This window comes from Lasioglossum baleicum, chromosome 5 (assembly GCF_051020765.1).
Source record: "Lasioglossum baleicum chromosome 5, iyLasBale1, whole genome shotgun sequence".
Taxonomy (NCBI): Eukaryota; Metazoa; Arthropoda; class Insecta; order Hymenoptera; family Halictidae; genus Lasioglossum; species Lasioglossum baleicum.
Window position 1 is genome coordinate 7,549,424 of NC_134933.1, and position 25,406 is coordinate 7,574,829.

General features: G+C 39.5%; 1 protein-coding gene across 9 annotated transcripts in view; it reads left to right on the forward strand.

Moving 5' to 3' along the window:
- Positions 1-25,406, forward strand: part of Dpr12 (defective proboscis extension response 12) — a 170,442-nt gene that overhangs the window by 138,192 nt on the left and 6,844 nt on the right. For 6 of the 9 annotated variants that reach the window (XM_076423406.1, XM_076423407.1, XM_076423398.1 and 3 more), the window contains 5 exons: positions 10,886-10,983; positions 15,471-15,661; positions 15,807-15,968; positions 16,984-17,118; positions 24,925-25,135. In XM_076423406.1, coding sequence (XP_076279521.1) covers positions 10,908-10,983; positions 15,471-15,661; positions 15,807-15,968; positions 16,984-17,118; positions 24,925-25,135 — 775 coding nt within the window. In that variant the 5' untranslated portion in view covers positions 10,886-10,907. Of the gene's footprint in view, positions 1-529; positions 706-1,664; positions 1,801-10,885; positions 10,984-15,470; positions 15,662-15,806; positions 15,969-16,983; positions 17,119-24,924; positions 25,136-25,406 lie in introns of all 9 variants that reach the window. The other 3 variants (XM_076423403.1, XM_076423399.1, XM_076423400.1) reach the window with 2 other exon arrangements.

Consider the following 25,406-nt stretch of genomic DNA (forward strand, 5'->3'; position numbering starts at 1 on the left):
GGCCGGATGCTTCTCTCTTTCGCACAGCAGTGTACATCATTATGTTTGCAATGCTCATCAGGTAGTTCCAGGGTTAGAAAGTGTGGTTTGATCAAAACGGGACCCGATACAAAATTTATATTATGTTATTGGACTTGACATTGCAAGAGTTAGCACGACCCTTTTTCTGGGACAGTTAACGTATTAACTGGCTGTTTCAGTGGCATTGCACGTATTCCCGCGACACCTACAAAATTCACAGTGGTTTACCACCGTTACGTGCCACGTGAAACGCGGCTGGCTAGAATAACGTAAAATCCTGATATCTTCTGGGTGCGATTCGAAGGGCGAATGCGTGTATCCGTCGAAATCTTTCGGTCCTAAACTCTTTATCGATGCAGGGGGTCGCGCACCGGAAAGGGTACCAAACCCCGGATACGCGATATCGGTGGAACAGCGGTTGTATCGTGCGTGACTTCGCATGTTAAGTGGTCTAGCCATGTATAGATATATCTGTATACACATATATGTATATATATTTCTCTTGCAGGTCGTTTCAACTGCACCACGCGTACAACACGGAAACAGTCCGTGAACGCCCACAGATCAAAACAGATTGTTCGCCGAATCCCCGAAAACGAGGATTTGATGAATCAAAACCGTTTGTTCTTAAACGATTCGAGAGCTACCGGGCTGCTACACATAAAAGCAACGACCTACGTAAAGGTAATTGAAAAGGTCGTTGCAGAACGCTGTAACGATCGCGAAAGATTCTACAGTTTCGACTTCCAAGTTAATTGTCAGTTCTACGCAAATGACTCCCTTCTGACTTAACTATCGATTGCGCAGGGCTAATTCGCTCGTTACTCGCCGGCGAAATCACTTGCTATCAACCCCTTCGTTGCAATACAAATGGCTGACAGGGTGCTGTTACTTTATATTACGATCGAGATACCAGTTCGCGAACTATTCGGAAGTTTCACGTTAACATTAAGGATACTGAACTCGTTGAAATTACGGATTATTTATTTTCAAACTGGGGGGTCACTGCAAGAAGGAGCTACGGAAATCTTAAGGTGGTCGTTAATGGATTAATGGTGGTTTTGCCATTATTACACAGTATATTCTAGTCTCATAATTGACACACACTTTTAATCAGAATAACTTGTTGCTCTACGAAATGCTCCAGAATGCAAAGAGTGCACGAATGACTATATTTACATCGTTAACGAAAGAATTGAACACATCTAGCCATTATTCCAAAGTATTCTACAGTCAGCCGCATAATTGATGACTAGACAGCGGATCTTTATGCAAAATGGAAATTTTCTAACCAAATTGCAAGAAACTGGAGTAAAATAGTTATTTATTTCCTCTTTCTTAATATAACAAGATTTTTTAATTCTCTTAACGTTATTACCAGACTGCGGATCTTTATGCATTCATGAAGAATTTAGTTGAGTGAAGTATAAAAGAGTGAAAGATTCAAAAAATTCAAGAATGCAGTAATGTTGTTTTTAATGTAACAATGTCGTTAAGGAATAAAATCAATTTTTATTTTGCATAAGGATCCGCAGTCTAGTTAGTACTGTTTGAAATGACACCTACTCATTTTTGTCATAAGTGCATAAAATCCCCTGTCTATTCACGACACTCGCTTTAAATCAGAATAACTTGTTCTACAGAATGGCTCCAGAATGCAAAGAGTGCACGAATGAACATGCTCACCTTGTTAACGAGAGAATTGAACACGTTCACAAGTAGCTAGCGGCAAACACGAATGTATAAGCATCGAATGACTAGGCGCAGTGTAATTCAGTAGGGAGTATGAAAATTGTTGAAACGCTGATGACAGTTCTCGGCTGGCAGATCCTAGCGATAAAGAACTTCCGATTTGGTGGCCCGGTGGGACTATTACATCACTATTTCGTTAAATCCAAGCACACGGATAGCCTAAAGGCGATTGTTCACTTTGTTCGCTAGGGCAAGTGGCTCTGCACACAAAAATTTCATTCTTGGCGGCCTCAATTTCCTCGAGAGCAAGTAACACTTCCCTCCGGTTGAAGCACGTACTTTCTGCTACAAAGTGGCCGGTACGGCTACCTGTTTAAGAAGTTGAACGCGAACGTTTGAAGAAAACCAGCCGGTGAAATAATTCGTTGAATTCCCGCGAGCAACGCAAGTTTCGGGCTATGCGACTTTGTCGGGCAATTCCTCTAATTATTTCCTATGCTCGCCGGAAGTTCTACTATCGAATAGTTCTAGAGCTGTTAACTTGTTATTAGGTTCACTCTTCTTTAGATCCTTCATCGTTGCTCTTCAGAGAGTTGCAATGCGGAATGCTGGGTAATGAAAGAATGTGTACCCGACGAAGATATAATGCATACGTGAAAACAGTGGAATACTCACAAAAAGTTAGGACACTTCTTTGAAACGAGCATGGCTGCCACCCGGAAACCTCAACTGTGTGAACCGCGCGACACGCAGAACCCCGAAAGTCTCAAATCTCTGATGAACTGTGTACATTTATCTCATTCGTTTTTGTTTACGCTGGAAATTATTTAACTTTGCTGACCGTGACGGAAGCTCAGGAAACATAGTACGTTTATCCTGACTCAGTATGTTTGTTCAACTTTATTTACCGATACTCGTGAAGATAGTGGCCGCTTTGAAATATGTGCCTGCAGCAACAACTTCTGGATTTATAATTCATTATCTGAGGAAACATCGACTCGTTCGCCAGTGGAATTCGTAACCGATATATAAATTGATTAACTTTCTGGGAGACGACTGCTTGCAACCAGTAATCCTTGATATCCTTCAACGTAAAAATTTACCCATTTTCTTTTTATAGGCGCACTAAAACATTTTAGTTCTGTCTGTTTATCAGATTGCATCTCAATTATGCATCTATTAGGTTGCTCGATGTGAAATGACCGATTTTAGAATACAAATCTTGTCAAACGTTTTGATCAAAAAATGTAAAGGTTAATCCCGAATATCCTACCGTCAATTTTAATTCAGATGTTTAATTTTACTTTTATATAAAGTCTATTTTAACGTCAATCAATCTTCCGTGTTACCTTGCATATAAAAAATAACATATTGACGATAGAATTATGCGATTTTCGGTAAAAATGCGAAGATTAATTCTGTGGTTGCAAGGAAAAACGCCGCATGCCACAATTTCGAAAAATTTGAGTTTATGCATTAATTAAGCTCTGTATAATGGATTTACCTATTTACCAGAAAAAAAGTCATGCAAACAAATTCGAAAGGCTCAAAATAGAGATAACAATCTTGTATATGAATTACTTTGGTGAATAAGTTAATTTAGAAAAACAGTTGCGTTTGTGACACGGCAGTCGACACGTGGACAATATCAAGACAGAATCGATTAAACGAAGACCCGTCACTTAAGCCATTCTACAATTAAATAAATCTGATTATTCGATCCGGTCGAACGCACATGAACAGCAGCTATTGAAATCGCTTCAAGGGGCATTCCATTTGAATACAATGGCGAACCTCGCCGATTCCCACAGAGCTTCATAAATCAGAGAACCGATATGGAACAAACAAATACAGCTTCCGGATTGGATAAACAGGAAAATCAAAAGCAAACAGATCTTACGATCACCGGATACATTCTCACCGAACAATTAATGCTCTCTCAGTGTTCACTTCCAGAGTGCTTCTCACGTTCAGAGAAAAAATTGCCAGTTCATTAATTGTTTCAGTTCGTTAATCCTTACATAAACTATATACTGGATACTAAAGTATACATACATATTGCATAGCAGTCGATGCATTCGGACACTTTACTTGCCAATTAATAATATTCAAATGTCATTCGTAGTTTTTTTGGACACAACTTCATAATATTAACAATAAGGAGGAGAAATGCGAAACAGTAAACAGATAGAAGAGTTCAAAAATATCGTCATATTATTTCCAATCAACGAAGTCTATCAACAAAAGAAATGAATTTGTGTTTTAGCCCAGTTTATCGCATTGGAGGTAAATTATTTTCATTCTGTGTAAAGCGTTGTTTCAAAGAAGCTGTTGTCTTAACCTTGGAAAGTCTCTCTGTATTACATTCCCCGAACAAGCACCGTATTCAAACTGAATCTACAAACCTTGCACTCCAACAACAACGTTGCTGCTTACGTTAGTAGAACGGAAATTCGTACGGCAAAAATGACGAAACTAACCGGCTCCCTTGTTGTCTGTTTACCAACCACTTTGTCGCCGCACAATTAACTACTCTCTGAAATGATGGAACGCTTTCTTCCCTGGGATCTCCGTAGAAGAAGCACTTTCCGACCTCGAATCGGCTGATTTCCGGAGCACACTCGGAAGACTTGGGCTTCGCAGGGCCAAGCCACGGACGAAATGTAAAAAGTGCCTGGGGGACCAGTCGTCAGGCTGTGTGTCCCGTTTGAAAAGGCTCGGGTGCAGCGCCAAAAGGATCAGAACAGTAGCCAATTCGGGCCAGTTCCGTTGCCATTCATCCCAACGAACAGCTCCGCAATAAACACGGCTCGCGCTTTAATTCTGCAAGGGCTGCGCCAAGCATCCGCGACCCCCCCCCCCTGATCTTAGCCGATTCCATGCATACGTAAGAAGTATTGGCAGACGCCGCATGCGAGCGACGCGGCTAACTCTTTGCAACTGCTCCCCGCAGACCCATTTATCGATCCCGGTGCCAAACGAAAGGTTTCCATTAACCGCGTACCAAGGCGCGCACCTATATTCTACATACATACACGCAGCGCCGTACAACTGTCTCATCGGCATGCATTTACCGCATTTACCGCGTACACCGGCTACCTAGCGATGGCACCGAGATCCGCTGATCTGATTAAGGTTCGTACAAAAACCGGTCTGCCAATGCTACACTGCAGAATACACCTATAAACTTCACAAGCCTGCGAATTAATACCCCTTTCTCAAATCAAACTCACCCCTTTACAACTCAAGCTTCTCTACAAATCTGTTTTCCTAAGCCACTTCAACAGAAATTGCGGATTTTATGCATTTATGATAAAAATGGGTAGGTGTAATTCTTGACAGCGAAAAATTTGAAGAATTTAAATATACTACTACGTTATTTTCGACCTATAATAACCCTTTGGGGGTTCATTCAAAAACCGGTCTTAATCCTTCTGTACAGTATAGTCGCTTTTCTATCCTCCAAAGTAACCCTTTTTCAAATCAAACTAACCCCTTTGCAACTCAAGCTTTTCTACAAATCTGTTTTCCTAAGCCACTTCAACAGAAATTGCGGATTTTATGCATTTATGATAAAAATTGGTAGGTGTAATTTTTGACAGTGAAAGAATTTTCAACCTCTATTAACCCTTCGCTATTTTAACCCCTTGCCGCAGCATTTTCTTCACAGCTACAGTGATTGAAATGTCTTTATCCCCAAAAATGTCGTAGAAAAGAAAAGAAAATTGATATTTTTTGTATGGCTACCATTTATTTTAATGCTTAAATATTGATTACAGACTAATCGAATTTTATCTCACTTAGAAAGGAAGGAATTCGTATTTGTTAGACTTTATTTAAAATCTTCATCACAAGCGCAACTCGTTAAAATACGACAAGGGGTTAACTGGAAAATTAAACATATCTTCCGACCTGGAATAATTTCATATGATTTTTCTCATTTTATATCTTTCCTTGGAAAAGGATAGAACATGATTGTAATTAAAAAAATCACCAAAATCAGTGGAAAAGTCCGGCATATATTTGCCCGGTCATATTTTCAGAAAACTTCATGTGCCCACTGCTTGGAGAACTCCAGTAACGGAGAATTATTAAATAAAAGTGCAAATATCCCCGAGTTGATCAATAAACAGCTCGGCAAAAAAATTGAATCTTGGACGCCGCCCTTAATGGAAGTTCTCTTGGTCGGTGGCAAAGGCGAGTTAATTAATGCTCTCGGTATTCCGTTTGATGAGACGCCGCTCGTCAGAATTACCGTTGACGGTGGCTGCTCGATCCCATCGCTACTCCAACCCCCGATATTGTGGCGCGCCAATTGCCATCTAGGAGCGGGTCCCTCGGCGAAGGCGGACCAGCTACTTAAGAGTACGTTAGGTATTGTAACCCAACGGCGATCGTCTATAGTGCTGGACAAAAGGATAAGGCTCTGTGGATATTTGTATATTGCGTGTATTTGAAACAAGGAAATGTGGAATGTACAACACATCTTCCAGAGCATGGTCGTCTCAAGTCATTCTGAATCAAATTCGTTGTCGGTCAAAATCGTTGTCGATCAAATTTGTTGTCGGTCAGAATCGTTTTCGAGGTGTTGTCAGCCAAAGTTATTGTCGGTCAAATCTGTGGAGTCGGTGAAATGTTGTCGGTGAAAACCGTGTCGGGGAAAATTGCATGGAACACACAGCAGAGAAGGGAGAAAAAGAACAGTAAACGCGATGCGACGCATAGTGGGGTGAACCGAAGAATTTTGTGTCAAAATCAAAGAACTTTCGACAGGAATGGGATAGAGCGATGATTTTCTAATCTCAATTAAAGCTATTATAGCAGAATATGAGAAAAGTAGAGAGATTATGATGCGCACGTTACTTAACTTTGAAATTCTGTGTTAAACTTGCAGAATTACAAGTAGCGGCACTCTTACCTGTCAAAAGCACCGTGAATCGTTCAACTTTAAATACTCATCACTTTTGAACCACTAATCTCCTAGGATTGAGAAACTTGGATTTCTGGCATTTTCTCGCCGAAATCTACTAGATTACATACGAAAAAGGCATAAATTTCTGGTTACACAAGGAAAAGAGCAGCCCACGCCTTGGTATGCTCGCTCTGGAGATGGCGCACAACACATAGAGCGTACAAAATGCGCATTTATTCAAATATCCAAACATGCACAGTCTTATCCTTTTGTCCAGCAGTGTACCCTCGCTCGCATCGCTGCGCATTACGTTGCCAACGAATCAATAATACCTACGCATACGCGTCGCCCTCGCCTTCCGTATTCTATTTTTATGTTCGTGGTGGCACTCGGCTGGCCGCATCTTCACGCTAATTTATGCAAAACACCGCTTGAACCAAACGTCCGTTAGCCAGCAACCATTCGGGGGTTGCGGGGGCGGTTACTGGTGGGGGCGGGATCGGGGAATGAACCTGATTCCGTGACCTCGGGATCCCCGGAACACTATAAATCACGGATAACGATTGGCAACGGGGAATCCTACGAGTATCCAGTAGTGTTTCCGTCGGGCACGAGCCGCGATCGTGAACCGCATCGTAAGAATCCTCGGTGAATTACGGGGCCGGCCGTTTCGTTGCTGTTGCCCCCTATTTTTGGAGAAGACAAGATGCCGGTTGATCGCCAGATTTATTATGCGAATACCGGAGCTGAGAGTAACGACTTCCGGAGGAACGAACTTGTTGCTCGTTCTTCGGAAAAAGATTGTACATACAATCGGGAATATTCGAACACCTAGGTAATCAAATATTCAAGCTGCTTTACCCGTACCGCACAATCTTCTTCGTGGTTACAATGATTCTTTGCCTCTGGTAATTTCGTAGAAGCTAAAGGAAAATGTTTATTGTATGTCTACGTTTAATGCTTTACGCCAGAATTTCTCGAACTTTTTCCTACGTCGACCCCTTTCAAAAGAATGATCTTCTTCATCCACCCCCTCAAATTTTTTTTCTCTGTAATGTACAGCATACAACGTAATCATTAGACTGCGGATTTTATGCATTTATGACAAAAATGGGTACGTACAATTTAAAACAGTGAAGATATTAAAAAGATTTAAGGCCACCAGTGTTTCACCTTAATAAGATAATTAAAAGAAGATTGAAATTTCTATTTGACTACTGTGTCTTACAATCAATGCAAACATTTTTTATTTTGCATAAAGTTCCGCAGTCTAGTAATCATAATACTAACAATTGCACCCCTTTTAAAAGAACTATTTTTTACACACATCCCCTCACATTTTTCTCTATAATACACAGCATATACATTTGACTAAGAATATGAACAAAAAATTAGAAGAAAGTGGTTTATCAGATTTATATTTTATTATTTTTGTACCATTTCCATTTTTTTATTTTACTGTATAAAGAAGAGTTCAGAAGCACAGAGATTGCATGCAAATCTATATTATATTTATGCATATTAAAACGGATATTATTATCTAATATTTACATTCCCTCGAAATTGAACAATATTTTTTGCCTACTAAAAATATTTCCTACACTACTTACTCATTTTTCGACATAAGTAGTTTAATACTTTTTTGCAACTAATGTCCAGCTGCATCCATTGATGTATTAAAAACTACACCATTCCATTTAAAAAACCGAAGTGGACCTTCATATGACCTCTACGCGTCCACTCACGAAAGAACTAATAACGCAACAACGAAACATTTTTGTGCTGCGAGTAATTTCCATTTCTTTTTGTCGATGATACAGACAAATAGGGTTGCCAGAAATGTTTTATCCAAATATAGAAGAAGTAGTGAAAACTGAAATTACGTATCTATGTGATAGATTGAAAATATAGGAGTTCAAGTAAAACAGCACATTTTAAACTTTTTTATTCAAACAAAGAGATTTGTGAAAATTATATGCTATTCAAATATGATATAAGAGATCGAGTTCAAATATAGAAGACTCATATCAAATATAGAAGGTCTGGCAACCCTACAGGCAAACTATAATTTGAAGATGAATATTTACAATGCGAGTTGGAAAACTCAAGCTGTTATTTTTCACTTTTCACATTCTTTATCGCTCCGCTACCCCCTTTTATCCGCGCGCAGACCGTATAAATTACTTTCAGAAGGAAATTATAGGATTTTTTACGTAATTATGAAATACGAATACCTGTCCGACGGCACTAAATTCGTGGGTTCCGCGGCCGCGTAGAAATTATTAGATAACAACGTTAAATAAAGCGTCGCGATGCCGGATAAATGCAAATTCAGTTTATCTGTAACGGCTTATTGCGTTCTTTATTTCCGCTGGCGTCCGAGTTTTCTCCAATAACAATTTCGCCATCATTAAACAGTAAATCGTGCGTATTCCCGGTTTAAAATCCAAAATTTTCCTTCTGTTAATGTTCGAATTTCTCTCCTCATAATTTACGATAAAACGTCGGGAAATCTGCATAAGCGAATACAAGCGAAATCATATTTACGTTTAAAGAGAAGTGGCTGCGAAACAAAGCAAACATCGAATTATTTATGAATCACTCGGTGGTGGGGCTAGGTACTCTGAACTGTTTAAGCTAAATAGAAGTGAAAATGGGTTGAAAAAAGTATAAACGAAAAAGAAGAAATCAAAAGAGTATATTTGTTTTGCAAAAATCCCGAGTAGAAAGCTAGCGCGCAGTTAAAAGCGGAAAACGTAACGGTGCCTCTCATGCTAAATAGTTTGTTTTCCCGGGTTGATTGTGTATTATTGAACTCGAAAGGCGAACGGAACGGTGCCGCGGGCATTTTCCAAAAACACTAACCATTTTTTCCGCTCTTTTTTTCGCGCGAATAAACTTTACGACCAGAAAACAATGGTGAACGTATCACGTAAGAATTACAATAAAATCGCGTAAAAAATCCAAGCAATAGAATTTTATGGAGCGATTCCGGGGTGAATACGTGGATGCCATGTGAAAACAGAGGCGGAACAAAAAAAAAAAAACACGGGGGAGAAACAATCGCGGCAGATAGCTACAAGCTAATGCGAACAATTCTTTCGCCGATACAGCCAACACGCCACGTTCTCGCTCGATTTATCAGGACTGTTTGAATTCGCGTCGTTTTATGAACCGTAAAATAGCCGTTGATTCTCTGTCGACCGAGAAACTTTAACCGGCCAATTAACGAGACGAGCGGCGATCGACCGCAAAAAGTAAGTGGCCGTCCTTGCGTCCGGGGCGTCAGGTCAATCCGCTTGTCTATCGGCAAATAACAATGCATTTAGCTGGACGTGTTCCTACCTGGAATTAATCCGACTAGATGCTACAGGGTGACCCGACAATGTTGTCCTTCCTTGGAGCGGCTGCGTTTTCTCAAGTCTCTCGACGTAACTTTTTCCTTCACGAAAATATTCTCCGACGATTTGTTAAGGAGTTGTTAACGGAAAGCACACGGACCAATCGGAGTGCGGCTACAGCGGACGAATGGCGGATGGCGTTGGTGTTGGCCGAGCAGTCGTCGAAACATGCGACAAGCTCAATATTTCTTTTACAATACATGAACTAATTTCTTAGCAGGAATTCATAAAACCGGGATGGTTTAAAAAAATCAAATTACCCTCCGGTGCGGAATGAAAAACCATTAATTACTATTTCCCAATGGTCTGAATAATTCGTTCGACATTTGCATGAATTCTAATCGGCGGGGGGAGTGGGGAAAGAAATATTCATCGCGATCCATTTCGCGCGAGCCAGCAGCGCAGCGGTGGCGGCGGCGCGGCGCGGCGCGGCGTCGAATCAATGAGACGAAAATTGAATTTCAAGTCCCATAAAAAATGGTGCCGCGATAAAACCCGAAAGAAGGTCGAATCTCGGTGTCGATCCTTCAAGAATAATAAACGGTGCACCGTTTAAGGTCAACTTTTTTCCTTCGGCGAGGCTGCTTCGGCATGCAGCAGGGAGCGAGGGAAATTTGTCATAAATCTGGAATAAGTTCCATCCGAGTTTCGAATGCATACGGAACACTTGGGAACACCCCCGGGGAGGGTAGGGGAAGTCTTATAGTATCCTCGGAACCGGGTTACAGGTCGCCGCGAAACCCGTTTCGAGGAGTGCTCTCTATCCTAGAAAAATCAGAGACATGAGACAATAGAAGATGAGCGGACGCATACAAATTCGTGGTTTATAATCAAAAACCCTCCGTTTCTCTTTTTCCAGGAGGACTCGAAACCTCGCAAGGATGCGGGACCGGCTATCGTGGTACATGGTCTTCCTGATCCTGCCGACAATTCTTCTGGCCAGGTCGCTCGATAAAGGTAAATAATTTTCTCGAGGCATTTAACCTGTCCCCCTTTATACTCTGCTCCCCGGCGAGGATATCAGTTTTTCTTCGAACCTTCTCCCCTTCTACTCCTACTCCTCTCCTCTCCTCTCCTCTTCACCCTGCACCATTCCTGTTTTCTTGACACAATTCCCGGACCTCCCATTCTATTTCGAAAAATAGCCCAGGCTTCGAATATCATACGGTACACCGTTCCTGATTTAATCAATAATTCTTCGATCCTGCGCGCGATATTGTAATACAGGGCGGTCGGAGAGTCGCTCGCGCGCTATAAATTTTGTTTCGCCTGCGCGGCTCTTTTTGGATATTGAGTTTGTTTCCCGTCGATAGCAGTTTCGCAGGGTTTCCTTCACTTTTCGCTGAAATACAGCGTAGGGGAAAATTGAACCACGGGGACTATGTTTCAACAAAAAAATCCATGTTTATGTAGCTTATTCAGACAAGAGTCCTGAATATCTCAAGAAGTTCGTGGTTTAACCATTATTCATTACTTCTGTGGTTGCAAGGGAAAACGCGGTATGTCACAATTTCGAAACATTTCAGTTTATGCATTAATTGAGCTTATAGTATAAGATTTACGAAATGCTACAAAACAATGCAATTTAAAATTTTTAATGGCAATACCTCGAAACTGAAAGGATGTGACAACCACAGATTTTATTCATCATTTTCTCAACAATCATATTTATGGTTTATGATTGTTTAAATATTTTCTGTCAGAAATATTTGTTATGTGGAACACAATACGTGTAATCACGAAAATTAATTTGTTCAATCAGCCACTCGTCATTGTTTTAAATATCATTTTTCCACCGTTCTCGTGCTGGTTTGGTATTCTTTATGAAATGTGCCCGACTTTTGTTCGAAAAATGAAGACCCGAAAGATTGGAGCTTTTTTCAATTCAAAAACCATCTTTCGCAGCGTGGAATTGACACAGCAATCTCTTCAAACATGTCACAAATGTTTTTTACGGGATCCGTAATATCTGTTCCGCTATGAAATTCGAACATCATACTCGCACGCAGATGGCGTCTGTCGATGTTCATTTTGAATATTCTTTCAAAGCAACGTAGTTTGACCAGGCTGAACAATTGTTGCTGAAACAACCAAAATATTTTAGATCGAATAACACAAAAACGAACAATAAAATATCTATTACGAGTACCATGATGCGAGTAAAACTGTGGTGAGCAATTGCTGCTAGCTTTAAAATTAGGAATTCCTATTTTTTCATTAAATCGCCGAGCTTTCTCGTATATCACCAGCCTTGACACAGGCATTTGTTCATCTAAACACTGCAGAGACTCTAATGAAAAACAAAATATGTATATAAATAGTTATTTATGTGAGATTTAATTTATACATATCGCACCCTCGCAAGAAAAGTGACACAACTCAAAAATGCAGCATTTGAGAAAAGTCAACTTAAAGAATACTATAAAACTTATATTGAAATAGTTTAAGCTTCTTTTAAATTTCAGGTAAGTATGATAAATTGCGAGATAGAGATGTGACGCTTTTCATGCATGTTGGGGCACTTCATACTTATTTTTCAATGACATAACCTCAAAATTGCCATTTTTTGACTTGTGTCACTTTTCTTGCGGGGATGCGATATGTTAGCCCTTAGCAGTCGAGGAGTGACTCAGAGCCATCACTAAAAATTGCTATACATTATTCATAATATTGTTTACATTATTAAATATGTCGATACCTAATCAATTAGGTACTTTCTTTCCTCTTCTTCGACATTTTCGGGGATAAAGACGATTTAATCACTGCAGTTGTAAAAAAAATGTAGCAGCAAGGGGTTAAAATAGCTCCGACTGCAAAGGATTAAAATGGAATGTTCCTTTTTTTATCAATCGTATAATTGTTGATAAAAAATGTAATGATGCTCTCGGCGCACTGGTTCGATCCAATTTTACTCCAACATTTTTACTAAACATTGATCGAAACGTCGAAAAAATTTAATTAAAATTGCAAACTTGCTTCGAAGTAAAATTGGATCGAACCAGTGCGCCGAGAGCATCATTACATCGGTTAAAATGGAAGGTGTGATTTCAAATCATACGACCGTGATCACGTCGAGCGGAGGGATACCGCTTTTATCTGGCAGGTGCAATAAATAAACGTTATTGTGCGCTGCAACGAGTCACAGGATACTCCGAGTGACGAAAAAAAAGAGAAGGGGAGGAAGAAAGAGAGAGAGCGCGAGAGGGAGGGAGAGAGAGAGAAGAAGAAGAAACCGTCGAAAGCTCGCTAACCTCGCGAAAAATCCCTCTAGTGCGCACTTGCTCCCCCACTCAAAAGTGGCTGTGAATTGGGAATACTTAAAGCGAGAAGAAAAGAACATGATCCTGGCCAACTAACTGGTCGAAGAGAAGTAGGAGCACCTTTCCTCCAACCCTGTAGCCCCGGTTCTTGTCTCGTTGTATAAGGTTTCGCATTGTCTCGCGGAAACAAAAGGCAGGTAGCTTATGCCCTGCATTCAAAAGCTCACAAAGTTCAGTCTCAAGTGCTTGTCTTTCGCCCAGGCCCTGCTACCATCACCCCTGTTCCAGTGCTTCTCTATTTCTCAATTTTCTCTCTTTCCGTTTACGGATTTCTATATCCATCGCCTCCTCGTTCAACCCCTCCCCTTTTCAGCCCCCGATTCTGCCATCTGACCCCTTCGCCCTTCGCCCTTCAGCCTCCTACCCATCCGCCTTGCGTTAAGTTTACGCGCCGCGTGCTCCGCAGAGTTTTCCTTACTCCCCGGTATTTCCTTTACCAAAACACTCCAGTTACTTTCAAATTACCATCCCCAACCCCGCTCGTCCCTCCCAGCTACCCCTTCACTTCCTTTACTCCCCACCCTTCTTCCCCACACATCAAACTGCGCCTTCCGTGTACCCCTCGAACCCCCACCCGAAAAACTTCACCCGTCCTATTCCGCGCTCGCGAACCTAATTAATTAATATTAAGTGCGCGGGAATAAGTTTTTTGACCGGGAACAGGAACACGCACCGGCTCCAAAGAAGCGGTCGAGAAGTTTGACTTTGATCGTTTCCACCGTGCACTGATTGCCAAAGAAACGCTCTGCCGCGAGTTTCAGTGAAATTGGCCTTTCAGTAGTTATGTCGCAAGAAGTGTCGCGTAAAGGTAACTTCGTTTCATCTTGGGACCCAGGGTTTAAGTCGGAAACGGTGTATGTAGATGCTGCGCGGTCGCGAGCGGAGGATTACACGCTGCTGATACCTCGCTAGTAGTTCGCTCGTATCCCCATTAGCGCGCAGTGGCTCCAGGCTCCAAGTGACCAAAACGCGGACTTAACCCTTTACACTCGGTTGTCTCCTTTGAGGCACCTCTAAAATTGCTGTATACCATTATTCAAAATATTGTTTACATTATTAAATATACAGGTTATTTCACCTAACTTGACCACCTTGAATATCTCTGTTGTTTTTAAAGATACGTCAAATGTCTGAAGGACAAAGTTGAATGGTATAAAAAAATACCTCATTCCATTTAAAAAAAATGAAGGTGACCTCTATTCATATCTCTAAAAAACATTACATAAAAACAAACATTTTTTGGTATCGTATGAGCCCCATTTTACCATTCAACCTTGTCCTTCAGACATTTGACGTATCTTTAAAAACAACAAAGATATTCAAGGTGGTCAAGTTAGGTGAAATACTCTGTATATATCGGTATCTAATCAATTACTAAACCTTTAGATATTGTATGAGGAATTGTACCAATTTAAAATCCATAAAATGTCAAAAATCATAGGGAATGGAAATATTCTAGGTCGAAAGAAATGTTTACTTTCCCAGTTAAAATATAGCTCCGAATGCAAAGGGTTAATTCAATGCACACCCCTCGTTGCAAACAGAGCAGATTTTGTGGCTTTTTTGATAGTAGAATCCGATTCTGGCATTGTTCTTTTGCCAGGAAGAAAGACCACCCTCTTCGGGGTGATTTTACCCTGAGAAATTGAAATTTGTAAATCTCTGTAAATAATGTCATAGAAGTATACCTCAGGAACTAAACAATTGAACAACTATTGTTCACAAGTTTCGTAAAAAGAAAATTAAAAATTGGAATAGCAACAATCTTTTGCTTCGCTTGCATCAGTGCGAGTCTCGCTGTGGTGGGGCTAAAATTTGAACAGTTACGGTAGATATCCTTGCGGCAGTTACGGAAAGAACACTGCAGTTCGCTTAACCTTTAACTACCCGCGCTGGTGTAAAAAGTAAACCAAATATTACGTGAAAATTCAGGGCGAGGGTAGTTAAAGGTTAAGGGCTAGCTTGAAACAACGCCAACTTAAGGCGATCTACAAAGGGCGACCTCCCCTCTTACTTTTTATATGAGGAATCTAAAAATGTACGAATCCTCGCCAGTCTCTCTTACTCGCATGATTCGAAGAAGACCTCAGAGTTCACCGAGCGGCTTCTCTCTGATTGTTTCAGACCGGCGTGTACCCTACAGCATACCGTCAGATTGGAAGACACTGTGGTTTAGCAATTTCGAAGAGCTGCAGAGAGTGAACGAGGCGAACGACAACAACACGGTGTCCAACGTGACGGTACAGTTAGGCGGGACCGCCTTTTTGCATTGCAAAGTTCGCAATTTGGCAGAAAGAACGGTGTCCGATGCCGAGGTAAGAACGCCCTGTCCTCAACGGCGGCGTCGGTCTCTCGCAGCTTTTGCGGGTCCCAGACGGCCGTTAGAGTGAACTGCGATTTATCACTCACGATATTTCCGTCGGGCAAGAAGACTGATTAACGATTGCGTGGCTGTTTCAGATATCCTGGATACGGCGGCGTGATTTCCACGTCCTGACCAGCTCGATGTTCACGTACACGAACGACGAACGGTTTCAGGTGCTGCATCCCGAGGGTTCCGACGATTGGACTCTGCAGATCAAATATGTTCAAGAAAGGGACAACGGGACGTACGAATGTCAGGTAATTCCATCGAATTACTCGGGAGTCGTCGCTAATTGACGTTGTAAAGTTAGAGTAGCCTGTGCTCGATGCTCAGGAAGCTTTCACGGTGCCTCGTAGCGCCGGTAATAAAAAGTATCAGCTTATGATCGTTAGGAAGTTATTTCGTGCCACTAGTCGATGGTATCGACGCGCTTTATGACATCCCGTCTGTTTTATAGTCTTCGAATGATTATAGTCCTTCGAATTTGTGCTGTTCAATGAAGTACCGCGATGTTAAATGGAACAGAATGCAGCGAGATCGTAAAACTGTTTTATCACGGTCAATTGAATTCAGGCTTGCATAATTTTGCGTGCATCGTCGCGGTTTATTATACAGGGTGAGCCTCCCAAGACAAGCCACTTTAATAACGTTTGTTTGAGATAGGAAGAAATGTTTCAGTACATAACTTTTTCGGGTGGTTTAACTTAAATTAAATTTAAATTAATTTTTTGAAAAATTAACGGAGGAATTCTCTTATAATAAATTTATTTTCAGATAATTTTCATAGAAGATTAACTTAAAATTTAAATTGAGCGAAATTTTAAGTTTAAATTAATTTTTTGAAAAGTTCAGAAGAATTTTTACAATAAATTTATTTTAAGATAATTTTTATAAAAATTTGAAGGTCAACTTAGTTTTTTTTTTTTTTAATAACCACATTTTCTTTCTCGATACAATTTCAACGATACAGTAATTCAAAGTCGTTTAAAGTTATAAACACGTAAAAAAGGATGAAAAATATTATTATCTATTTATTAGCTACTTTAACTGCTTAAAGTTAATAAAATCCAGTTAAGGGAGTTTTCACAAAAAATACATTTTATCGACAATTTCTGTAAACTATTTTTTAAAATATTAAACTGTTCGAATATCGGAAAAATTTCGTGAGAGATTATTTTAATTTGTGGACTTCGATATGGATATTGGAAACACACACAGGCATCCAACAAATTTCCCATCACCTTATACAATACCGGTTGTGTACTGTTACAGGTCTCAAGGAACACAGGGATATTATCACACCTTGTCAATCTAAACATAGTAATACCAGAAGCATTTATATTAGGGAGTGGCGAACATCATGTCGATGTAGGATCCATTATAACTCTCGTGTGCATAATAGAAAAGGTAAGACACTTTTTGGACCATCTCTTAACCTATTCGTATACACTTATTGTTAGGTTACGTTTAAATCTTCTGACGTATTCTGCTTGCTATTAATACGTAACAAGAGAAAATCTGGATCAAACTGGAATAAAAAGTACAGAACATAATTTTTACGTGGTGTTGAATAAACATAAGAAAATCGCTATCCCCTCTTCTTCTTTCGAAATTCGACACAGCTTAGTGCCAGAACGAAAGGGTATGTCGTATTCTACTTTATGGTCTGCTGCACAACTTTATGGGACCCATAAACTTTCGAGAACAATGTCAAACCGAGTAGTTACCCTCATCTGCAATACGTCGAAAGGCGTCCGGAGCCATCGCCTTGTATCGAACGAAAACTGTGATACTGCAAGCTGGTAACACTAAACCTAGCAAGCATTAAAAGTGTCTGGTAAATATTGCCTTGTAAAAATGGCCACGCTAAATTTATTGAGATCGTCTGTAATTTTGCGATGTAATAGATGCTTGGACAAGGAAATCTATTCCATTATTTTCCATAAATGGATTTTTATCATTTCGATAATTGAAAAATATAAAACCGGTCATTTGACCGTGGTAGGTTTAGTATTAATGTAACAGTACCGAGTACAAAAGGTGACAGATATACATATAGGGTGGTCCATTTACCTTGAGACAGTCCATTATTACGGAAACCAGCAGGAATATGAAGAATATTTTATATAAAACATTTTTTCATATTCACGTTGGTTTCCGTAATAATTGACTGTCTCAAGATAAATGGACCACCCTGTATATTATGTTTTGTAAAAATTACAAGACTGAACTTATTTAGATTCCTCACAATTTTTATGAAAATACGTGGTTGAATAAATTTTATGTAATAATTTCAAATGAAAACATCATTATAATTTCGATAATTGAAGAATAAAAAATATGAAACCGGGGTCGTGATGGCGGTTAGTATTAAATAAAAAGCAAAAAATGGAGTTTTCGAAAATGAGAGACCAGAATACCAGCCTAAGCAACGCGGAACAACCGGAAACACGTGGGCCGTCATTCACCGTGGTGGAAAAAAGCCACGATAAAAAAATTCCCCGCGAATCCAGACGTCGAAAACGAAGGAGAATAATCTCGACTGGAGTATATCGCGTAACGGCAGCATTTAAAGGGAGAAAAATCTGGTCGCGGCGTACAATAAATATCCCGGCCATTGAAACATCTCGTAAATCGCGAAATCTACATCGCCCTCGAATATCTCGAACGAAATTCTAAAGTGAAAATGAACACACGAGCGTGCGATATCTTTTATCACCGGCGCGGCGCGCGGTGGCGGCGCGTTTCTCGGAAGGAGTTTCTATATCGCGCACAATAAATATCCCGTCTATTTACGCGTGCTCCCCATTGATACATAATAATCGTGTCGCGCATACGTCGCGGAATAAAGCCACGCGGCACGGAGTCCATCCGCTTAACGAAGGTACATAGAAACGCACAGCTTGCAGTTCGTGCGAACATTGAATGCGCCTTCGCGAACGTACGGCGGAAAAACCTCTGGTGAAATAGGCGCGGCTTAGTCACGAATACAAGAGTGGAAGTGCATTAAAGCGGCATTGCTGCCGCTGCAAACTCGACACTATCGGCAAACGAAAATAAAGTGTAGCGTTCCTTTTTTTTTCTCTCTCTCTATGCTTTCTCTCTCTCTCTCTTTTCCTCATCTGCGCTTCGCGGCTTGCCTTCTCTTTGCCTAGACGCGTCGCCGCGGACAAAGAGGAAAAGGGGAACCCATTCCGAAAACGTCTAATGTAAGCGAAGGATGGAAGCACTCTTCGATATCGCGGAAATACGCTCAGGAATCCAACCGCCCGCCGAATTGATAGTATTACGAACAATACGGCTTCCGACGACCACGCTACAAGAAGATAGGGTATTCATAAGTATATTGAATAACGCTGTAAGCTGCCCTATATAACGTGCTCGCAGCACTAATAATGCCCAGACTGTCAACACAATAAGCGGTTCCGCGAGACCGGGAAAAATAAAGCGATAAAGCCGTGCCCGATTTTCATAAGTTAGGAACGCGCGAGCTCTTCAGGGGTTGCATAGTTTAACACTAGGTTCGCACTAGATCTAAGGGTCCATTTTATAATTTTAGTAAATTCAATGAACATATTTTCTGTTCCTCTTGCACTTCTGTGAAGTCATTTGCAACCAAATAATATCGGAGTTTTCAAATTCAGAGTTTTATCTCTGAAAAACTGCTGCACCATTATTCACAATGTTGTTTACATTATTAAATATGTTGGTATGTAATCAATGGACTGCGGATCTTTATGCAAAATAAGAATTTTCTGCATCGATTGCAAGGAATAGAAACTGAATTGAATGTTATTTCTTTCCTTAATGATTTTATTGGAGTAGAAATCATATATCATATATTGACATCTTCAATTTTAAAAATGTTTCAACAATTTTGAATTTCATCTACTCAATTTTGCTATAAACGCATAAAGTAATCTATAAGTCTAGTAATCAATACGAATCTTTATGCAAAATAAGAATTTTCTACTTGATTTGCTCTGTCATCTGGGGTGAAATAAAAATGTATTTTCTCTCTTAGTATGTTTAATAGGTCGATAATAATACAACAGTATTTTTCAATTTTGCTAATGTTTTCACTGTTTCGAATTACACCTACTCATCTTTGTTATAAATGCATAAAATCCGCTATCTAAATATTGTTTTCATAAAATGAAAAAAATCATATACAACGGAATTATTCTAGATCGGAAGAAATGTTTTATTATCAAGTTAAATCGGATCTTACTTAATTCATAGTATTTTAATAAAGTGCATAAGTACATACAAAGATATATGAATGGCATTGAATCACAAACAATATTATAAAACGTAAAATCATTTCGAAATGAACGATCTCCATTCACACGAATACAGAGCTATCCGATGATCATAAAAATTTAATTATATCGGAGCAGTACGTCTCATGATTAATTTGCATAATTAAACTACCATTACTTGTACCTCGGTGTGATGGCAAATATGCATAGATGAAGCAGGAGCTGTAGTGAAACTGATAAATTGTTCCCGAATAATGCTCACCGAGATACGGAAACAACGTGTTCCGTAAAATCTGCCCGACGACTATTAACTACAAAAACGTAGCAATTAACAACTTGAAAATTCATGCTTTCGTATGAGAAGTTTTAGAAATGTCACGGTGGGTCCCGCGATTTTCTCCATCACGTTAGCAAATATGAGATAGGAAGGATTGACGTCGTGGAAGCTGTACAAATTTTGAAACAACATTAATTGAAGGAGGCACTGTTAATATCAACTTTGCGGGGAACTGCGCGAACCTTCGCGACATTTCTGAAAGACAAATCGCAGAAACAGGAAACGACCTTTGAGTCACTCCCCGTAAGCTTCCGGCTGTATGAAATAATTGAATTGGTTTCGCAAGTAATTCAAACAAAAGATCAAAAACTACCAGCAAATGAACAGGAACAGAGTTAAGAGTACTTTATTTCCAACAATCCATTGCTTTGAACTGCATAAGCACTGCAAATTGCTTGTTATGAAGTTGAAGCGATTTGTAATTTGTCGACTGCGGAGTTTATGATAAATAGACTCCGGATCTCTATTCGAAATAAAAAGTTATTATACAGGGTGTGGCCGGACGGGTGATACATACAACCGAGCAGGGGGTGACACTACATGTAAAAATCAGTCGCAAGAAAAGGAATAACATTTTTTCGTTCTTCGTTTTCGAGAAAATCGAGTTTACAGTTCCGCCAGGTTCGCGTGCTTCAGTATATGCACGAAGTAGAATTGGTTGATCATGGTCAGACGCGTCAGACGATTTCTATGCAATAGCACGTGCATTCGCTGCATTTTCAGACTCGGCTTTCTCGAAAACGAGCTGCCAAACGAAAAAATATTGTTCCTTTCTTTCGACTTATTTTTACACCCCCTGCTCGGTTGTACCATCCGTCCGCCACATCCTCTATATACAGTAAGGAGCATACTGATTCCACACACTTTAAATCAGATGGTTGATGGAAGCGCTAAAATATATTAACGCAATCTTCGTGGGCGCTCCACGCTTTTATTTATTGTCGCTAATGTCTAAAAAAATTATTTTCTCCTTTTTTGTGCACTTTAATATAAGCGTGGTTTTTAAAAAGTTTTTTTATATATTTTTTCTCTTTCATCTCCGCAGCGTGTTTAGAAGCAAAAAGGAAACAAACGCCACGCCGGGACAGGCTTACGTTGCCGCGGAGTGTGTAGGAATACGAAAAAGTCCATAATCTATTAGCTATAGTTTTTTGCGAATATCTCGAAAACTATTCATTTCAGCCAAAAATGACACCTACATTTTGTGTTCAGCATGTCAAAACGAATAGAATGACGTATGTCACATGTCGAATGAAAGGGGGGGGGGGGAGTTTCTAAAGTTCAGCCCGAAAATTTAAAAGATGTGTTTTGTCAACTAGTATAAATTATATACGCTCTGAAAATTTCATTGTAATTGGTTAATTGGTTTGCGAATTATAAACGATCAAAAGTGGTAATTTGTAGTGTACCATAAAGTGGCAAGTTTTACCATTTTTGATCGTTTATAATTCGCAAACCAATTAACTAATTTCAATGAAATTTTCAAAGCGTATATAATTTATACCAGCTGACCAGACACATCTTTTGAATTTTCGTTATTGGCCCAGCTAAAAATGTTGTAAAAATCAATTTTTACTATTGTTTTTCACAATTCCGTTCAAATGCATTTTTTCAACATATTTTTTACACATCATTTACTAAACTAATTCTTCTAGCCTTACAGAGAAATTGAAGTCGTTTGGTCCATTCATAAAAAAGTTGTTCTGATTTAAAGTGTGTGGAATCGGTATGCTCCTTACTGTAGGTGTTAAATATACATTTATATTTTCCACCCTTGAAGCTTTTCCAAATTTTCACTGTTTTAAATTGCACCTACTTATTTTTTAGATAAATGTAAAAGCTTCAGGCGTAATTGAGTATGAAACATTGATTTTCACAAAGGGCTACAGTTTATCTACGTCTAGACAGCTGACCCGAGTAGTCTCCAGACGTTTTCGATGCCATTCAAGTTGGGCAAATTGCCTGAGACAGAGCTAAACCAATAGTAATCAATAGTAAGATATCGTATCATAGTAATAAATCAATTGGTACGTATACTTGGCCATCGACGTGTTCAATAACAATGTGGGCAGCCACTGACAATTTGCCATTTATGGCACATGCGATGTGAACCTGCAAGTGTGAAATGTTTCCGCGTGGTTCTAATTCGATAGCTATGGGATTGTAATTTCATCTGAAACAATTAAAACGGTACGCAATTTTGTCGGCGTCGAAAAAAATGGAAAATGTTTTTTTTCAATTGTTTTTTTTTCAAATTTCTGCGCGTGGAATACTGTGGAAAAAGGATTCTTTCATTTGAACAACTAACAAAGTAACAAGCCCAGAAATGATCGCTCGCGTGCCAAGTTAATGTTGAATCGCGTTTTCCAAACTTGCACGCGGTAGATCTCCGAATCTCTTCGTCCGTTTTTACATTTCATAGAATTAACTACAATAAAAATGAGTCTAGATTTACAGTTATACTATTTGTTTTTACGAAATTGCCACAATTTAACCTTCTCTCTGTGTTTCCAAATATGAAATCATGCTCGAGAGAGTGCAGCATAAATTTCTTAGGTTTTGTTCTTATAAGATTAATAATCCTATGTCAATCTTTGATCACGATTACTCCACAATATTAAACATAGTCAACCTGGAAACATTGTCTGCTCGCAGATGAGTATCCGACCACAGAGCTTTATTTTTAATTTAATTAATAACCTTATAGATTGTCCCTCTCTCCTTATGCAAATCAATTTTTACGCACCTGAACGTGCTTTGAGATCTCGAGCAGGTTTTCAAACACTTAAATGCAAATCCACATATGGATTAATAAATCCTATAAATCGAATTATTTTCGAACTCCAACACTCTATATAATAGTATTCATTTTTTTAATCGGTCTTTACACACTTTCAAAAAAAAAAATTACGCAGGATTAACTGATAATATCAGTACCTTTATACCAACAGTTTTTTGTGCATGTCATTTCTTAGTAATTTACATTAAGTCTTTGTTCTATTGTAAACATTTGTGTAAAAGGACCTCGGTCCGTTCATAATAAATAATAAATATTTTCTAGGAATGTGTGATATCTGTGATATGTTTTTAGTTTCTACAGTATTGTATACTTATCTTTTAAAAGTCAATAAAATTTCACAAATAATTATGCAGACAAATTTTCCTTTCATTTTGCAAAAAAATTCATAGGGTCCTGTACATTAACCCCCTGTGTACACGATTAACATTAGAATAGCAGTATGTACACAGAGAAAAGGTTAAATATAACAAATTTTTCGAGAATCAAAGATTGGTGTTTAAATAATTTTTTGATCCACTGTATCTCCCTCAAGATTAGAAGGGGGTTGAAACGTTTGCAAGACCGCGTGCGCGGGGGAACTCGTACGATTAGTACCGTCGAAACATCCCCAAGCAAACGGCTCCAATAACGCGCTAGGCTCAACAGTCGAACGCAAAGAACCATTTTTCTCGGCACCGGGATATTTCAACTGCATATTGCTAAAACGAAGTGAAGGAGAAATCTACTCACGTTCGACGGAATTCAGAACAAACGGCTGACTTCGACGTCCCATTTCACTTCATCCACTCCGCGCGAATCGTGCACTCGTTCCCGTCAGAGAAATGCATTCGATTTAGACACCAGACACGCTGAAAATTGTCGCGGCGCGAGACAATAACTTTTCTTCTCTCTTTTTCTCTGACCGGCTTGAACGGTTAACCGAGTCAAAAAAAAGTTACAGCGATGAAAAAATGAGAAAAAAAAGACGAACACGGACGTGTCGAGAGGAAAAAAGAGCGCTACAGTGTGGCTATATTGACACCGATCGATCCGTCGCGATAATTATCCTAGTTGCACTTTGGTGCACATTCTGGTTCGAATGTCGAACACAAAGAAAAGATACGGTCATTGTTCGTGCGTATTTCCACCAGCTATAAAAATATTTATGTTGACTCTATTCTCCTGAATTAATCTTCTCCGCTCACTTAACACACTTAAGCCATCTACGAATAGCCAATTTGGTAAGTGGTCGTTTTTAAAAGCCATCCCCAAAACAGAAATAATTTTCGTCCCTTAATCAGCGTTCTAAAATTTTTAGGAAAAATACGAATAGCCTGCAGAGGGTTTTCAGAAAGCATATAAAGAGGAGATAGAGATTTAAAATATGTTCAGCGTAAAATGGCAATCTTAAATAAAACATTGTTCAACGAACCATCGCTCAATTTTTGCGCGAAATAAATTGTGCAAATGTTTGCAAAGTTAACCGTATTATTAGCTGCGAAAGTATGTCCAATATGAACATTTTAACATTTCCCAGATAATATTGCATACGAAAACGATAATTCGTGAACGCACGAGCGCAAAATGAAAGAATTTCAATAATCAATATGCGGTTCAGTGCGTTTTAGTATTATAATCGTTGGCGCGGTAGCTCGGCGAGCGATATTTTACCGCTGACATATTAGTAGAAGAATAATAGAGAAAAATAACTGGGAACGGTCAATGTTTCTTGAAACAATAGAAAAATGTTTTCCATGTAACAATGATTTGGTAAAGGGAGGAACGGTTCTATGAATGTTTTCAGACCGAATGTTTTGTTTGTTTCCGAATTGCAGAGTCCAACGCCACCGCAATACGTATTCTGGTATCACAATAATCGAATGATAAATTTCGACACCACGCGAGGCAGCGTAACCGTACAAACCGACGCCACATCGACTCAAAGTCGATTGTCGATTCACCAAGCGGTGGAATCGGACACAGGCAATTACACGTGCAGCGCCTCGAATACTAAGCCGGCGTCCATCTTTGTCTTTGTCACAGAAGGTAGATACTTAGCTGTATTTCATCAATTTGCCCGATATCTTTATCACCACGCTACTGGAAACAATTGTCTGCGCTGCTCAAGTCGTCCAACGACTCGGGTTCTTCGACGTAACAAATACAGCCTCGAAAAATCATGCGGATTCGTCCGACGCGATCAATATTTCCAGTAGCGTAAATACATACAGTGACCCACAAATGCCCACAATGTTTATTCAATTTATTTCTCTTGATCTGTCGCTAAAAAAAATTGGTGCGGCGAATCGAAGTACGA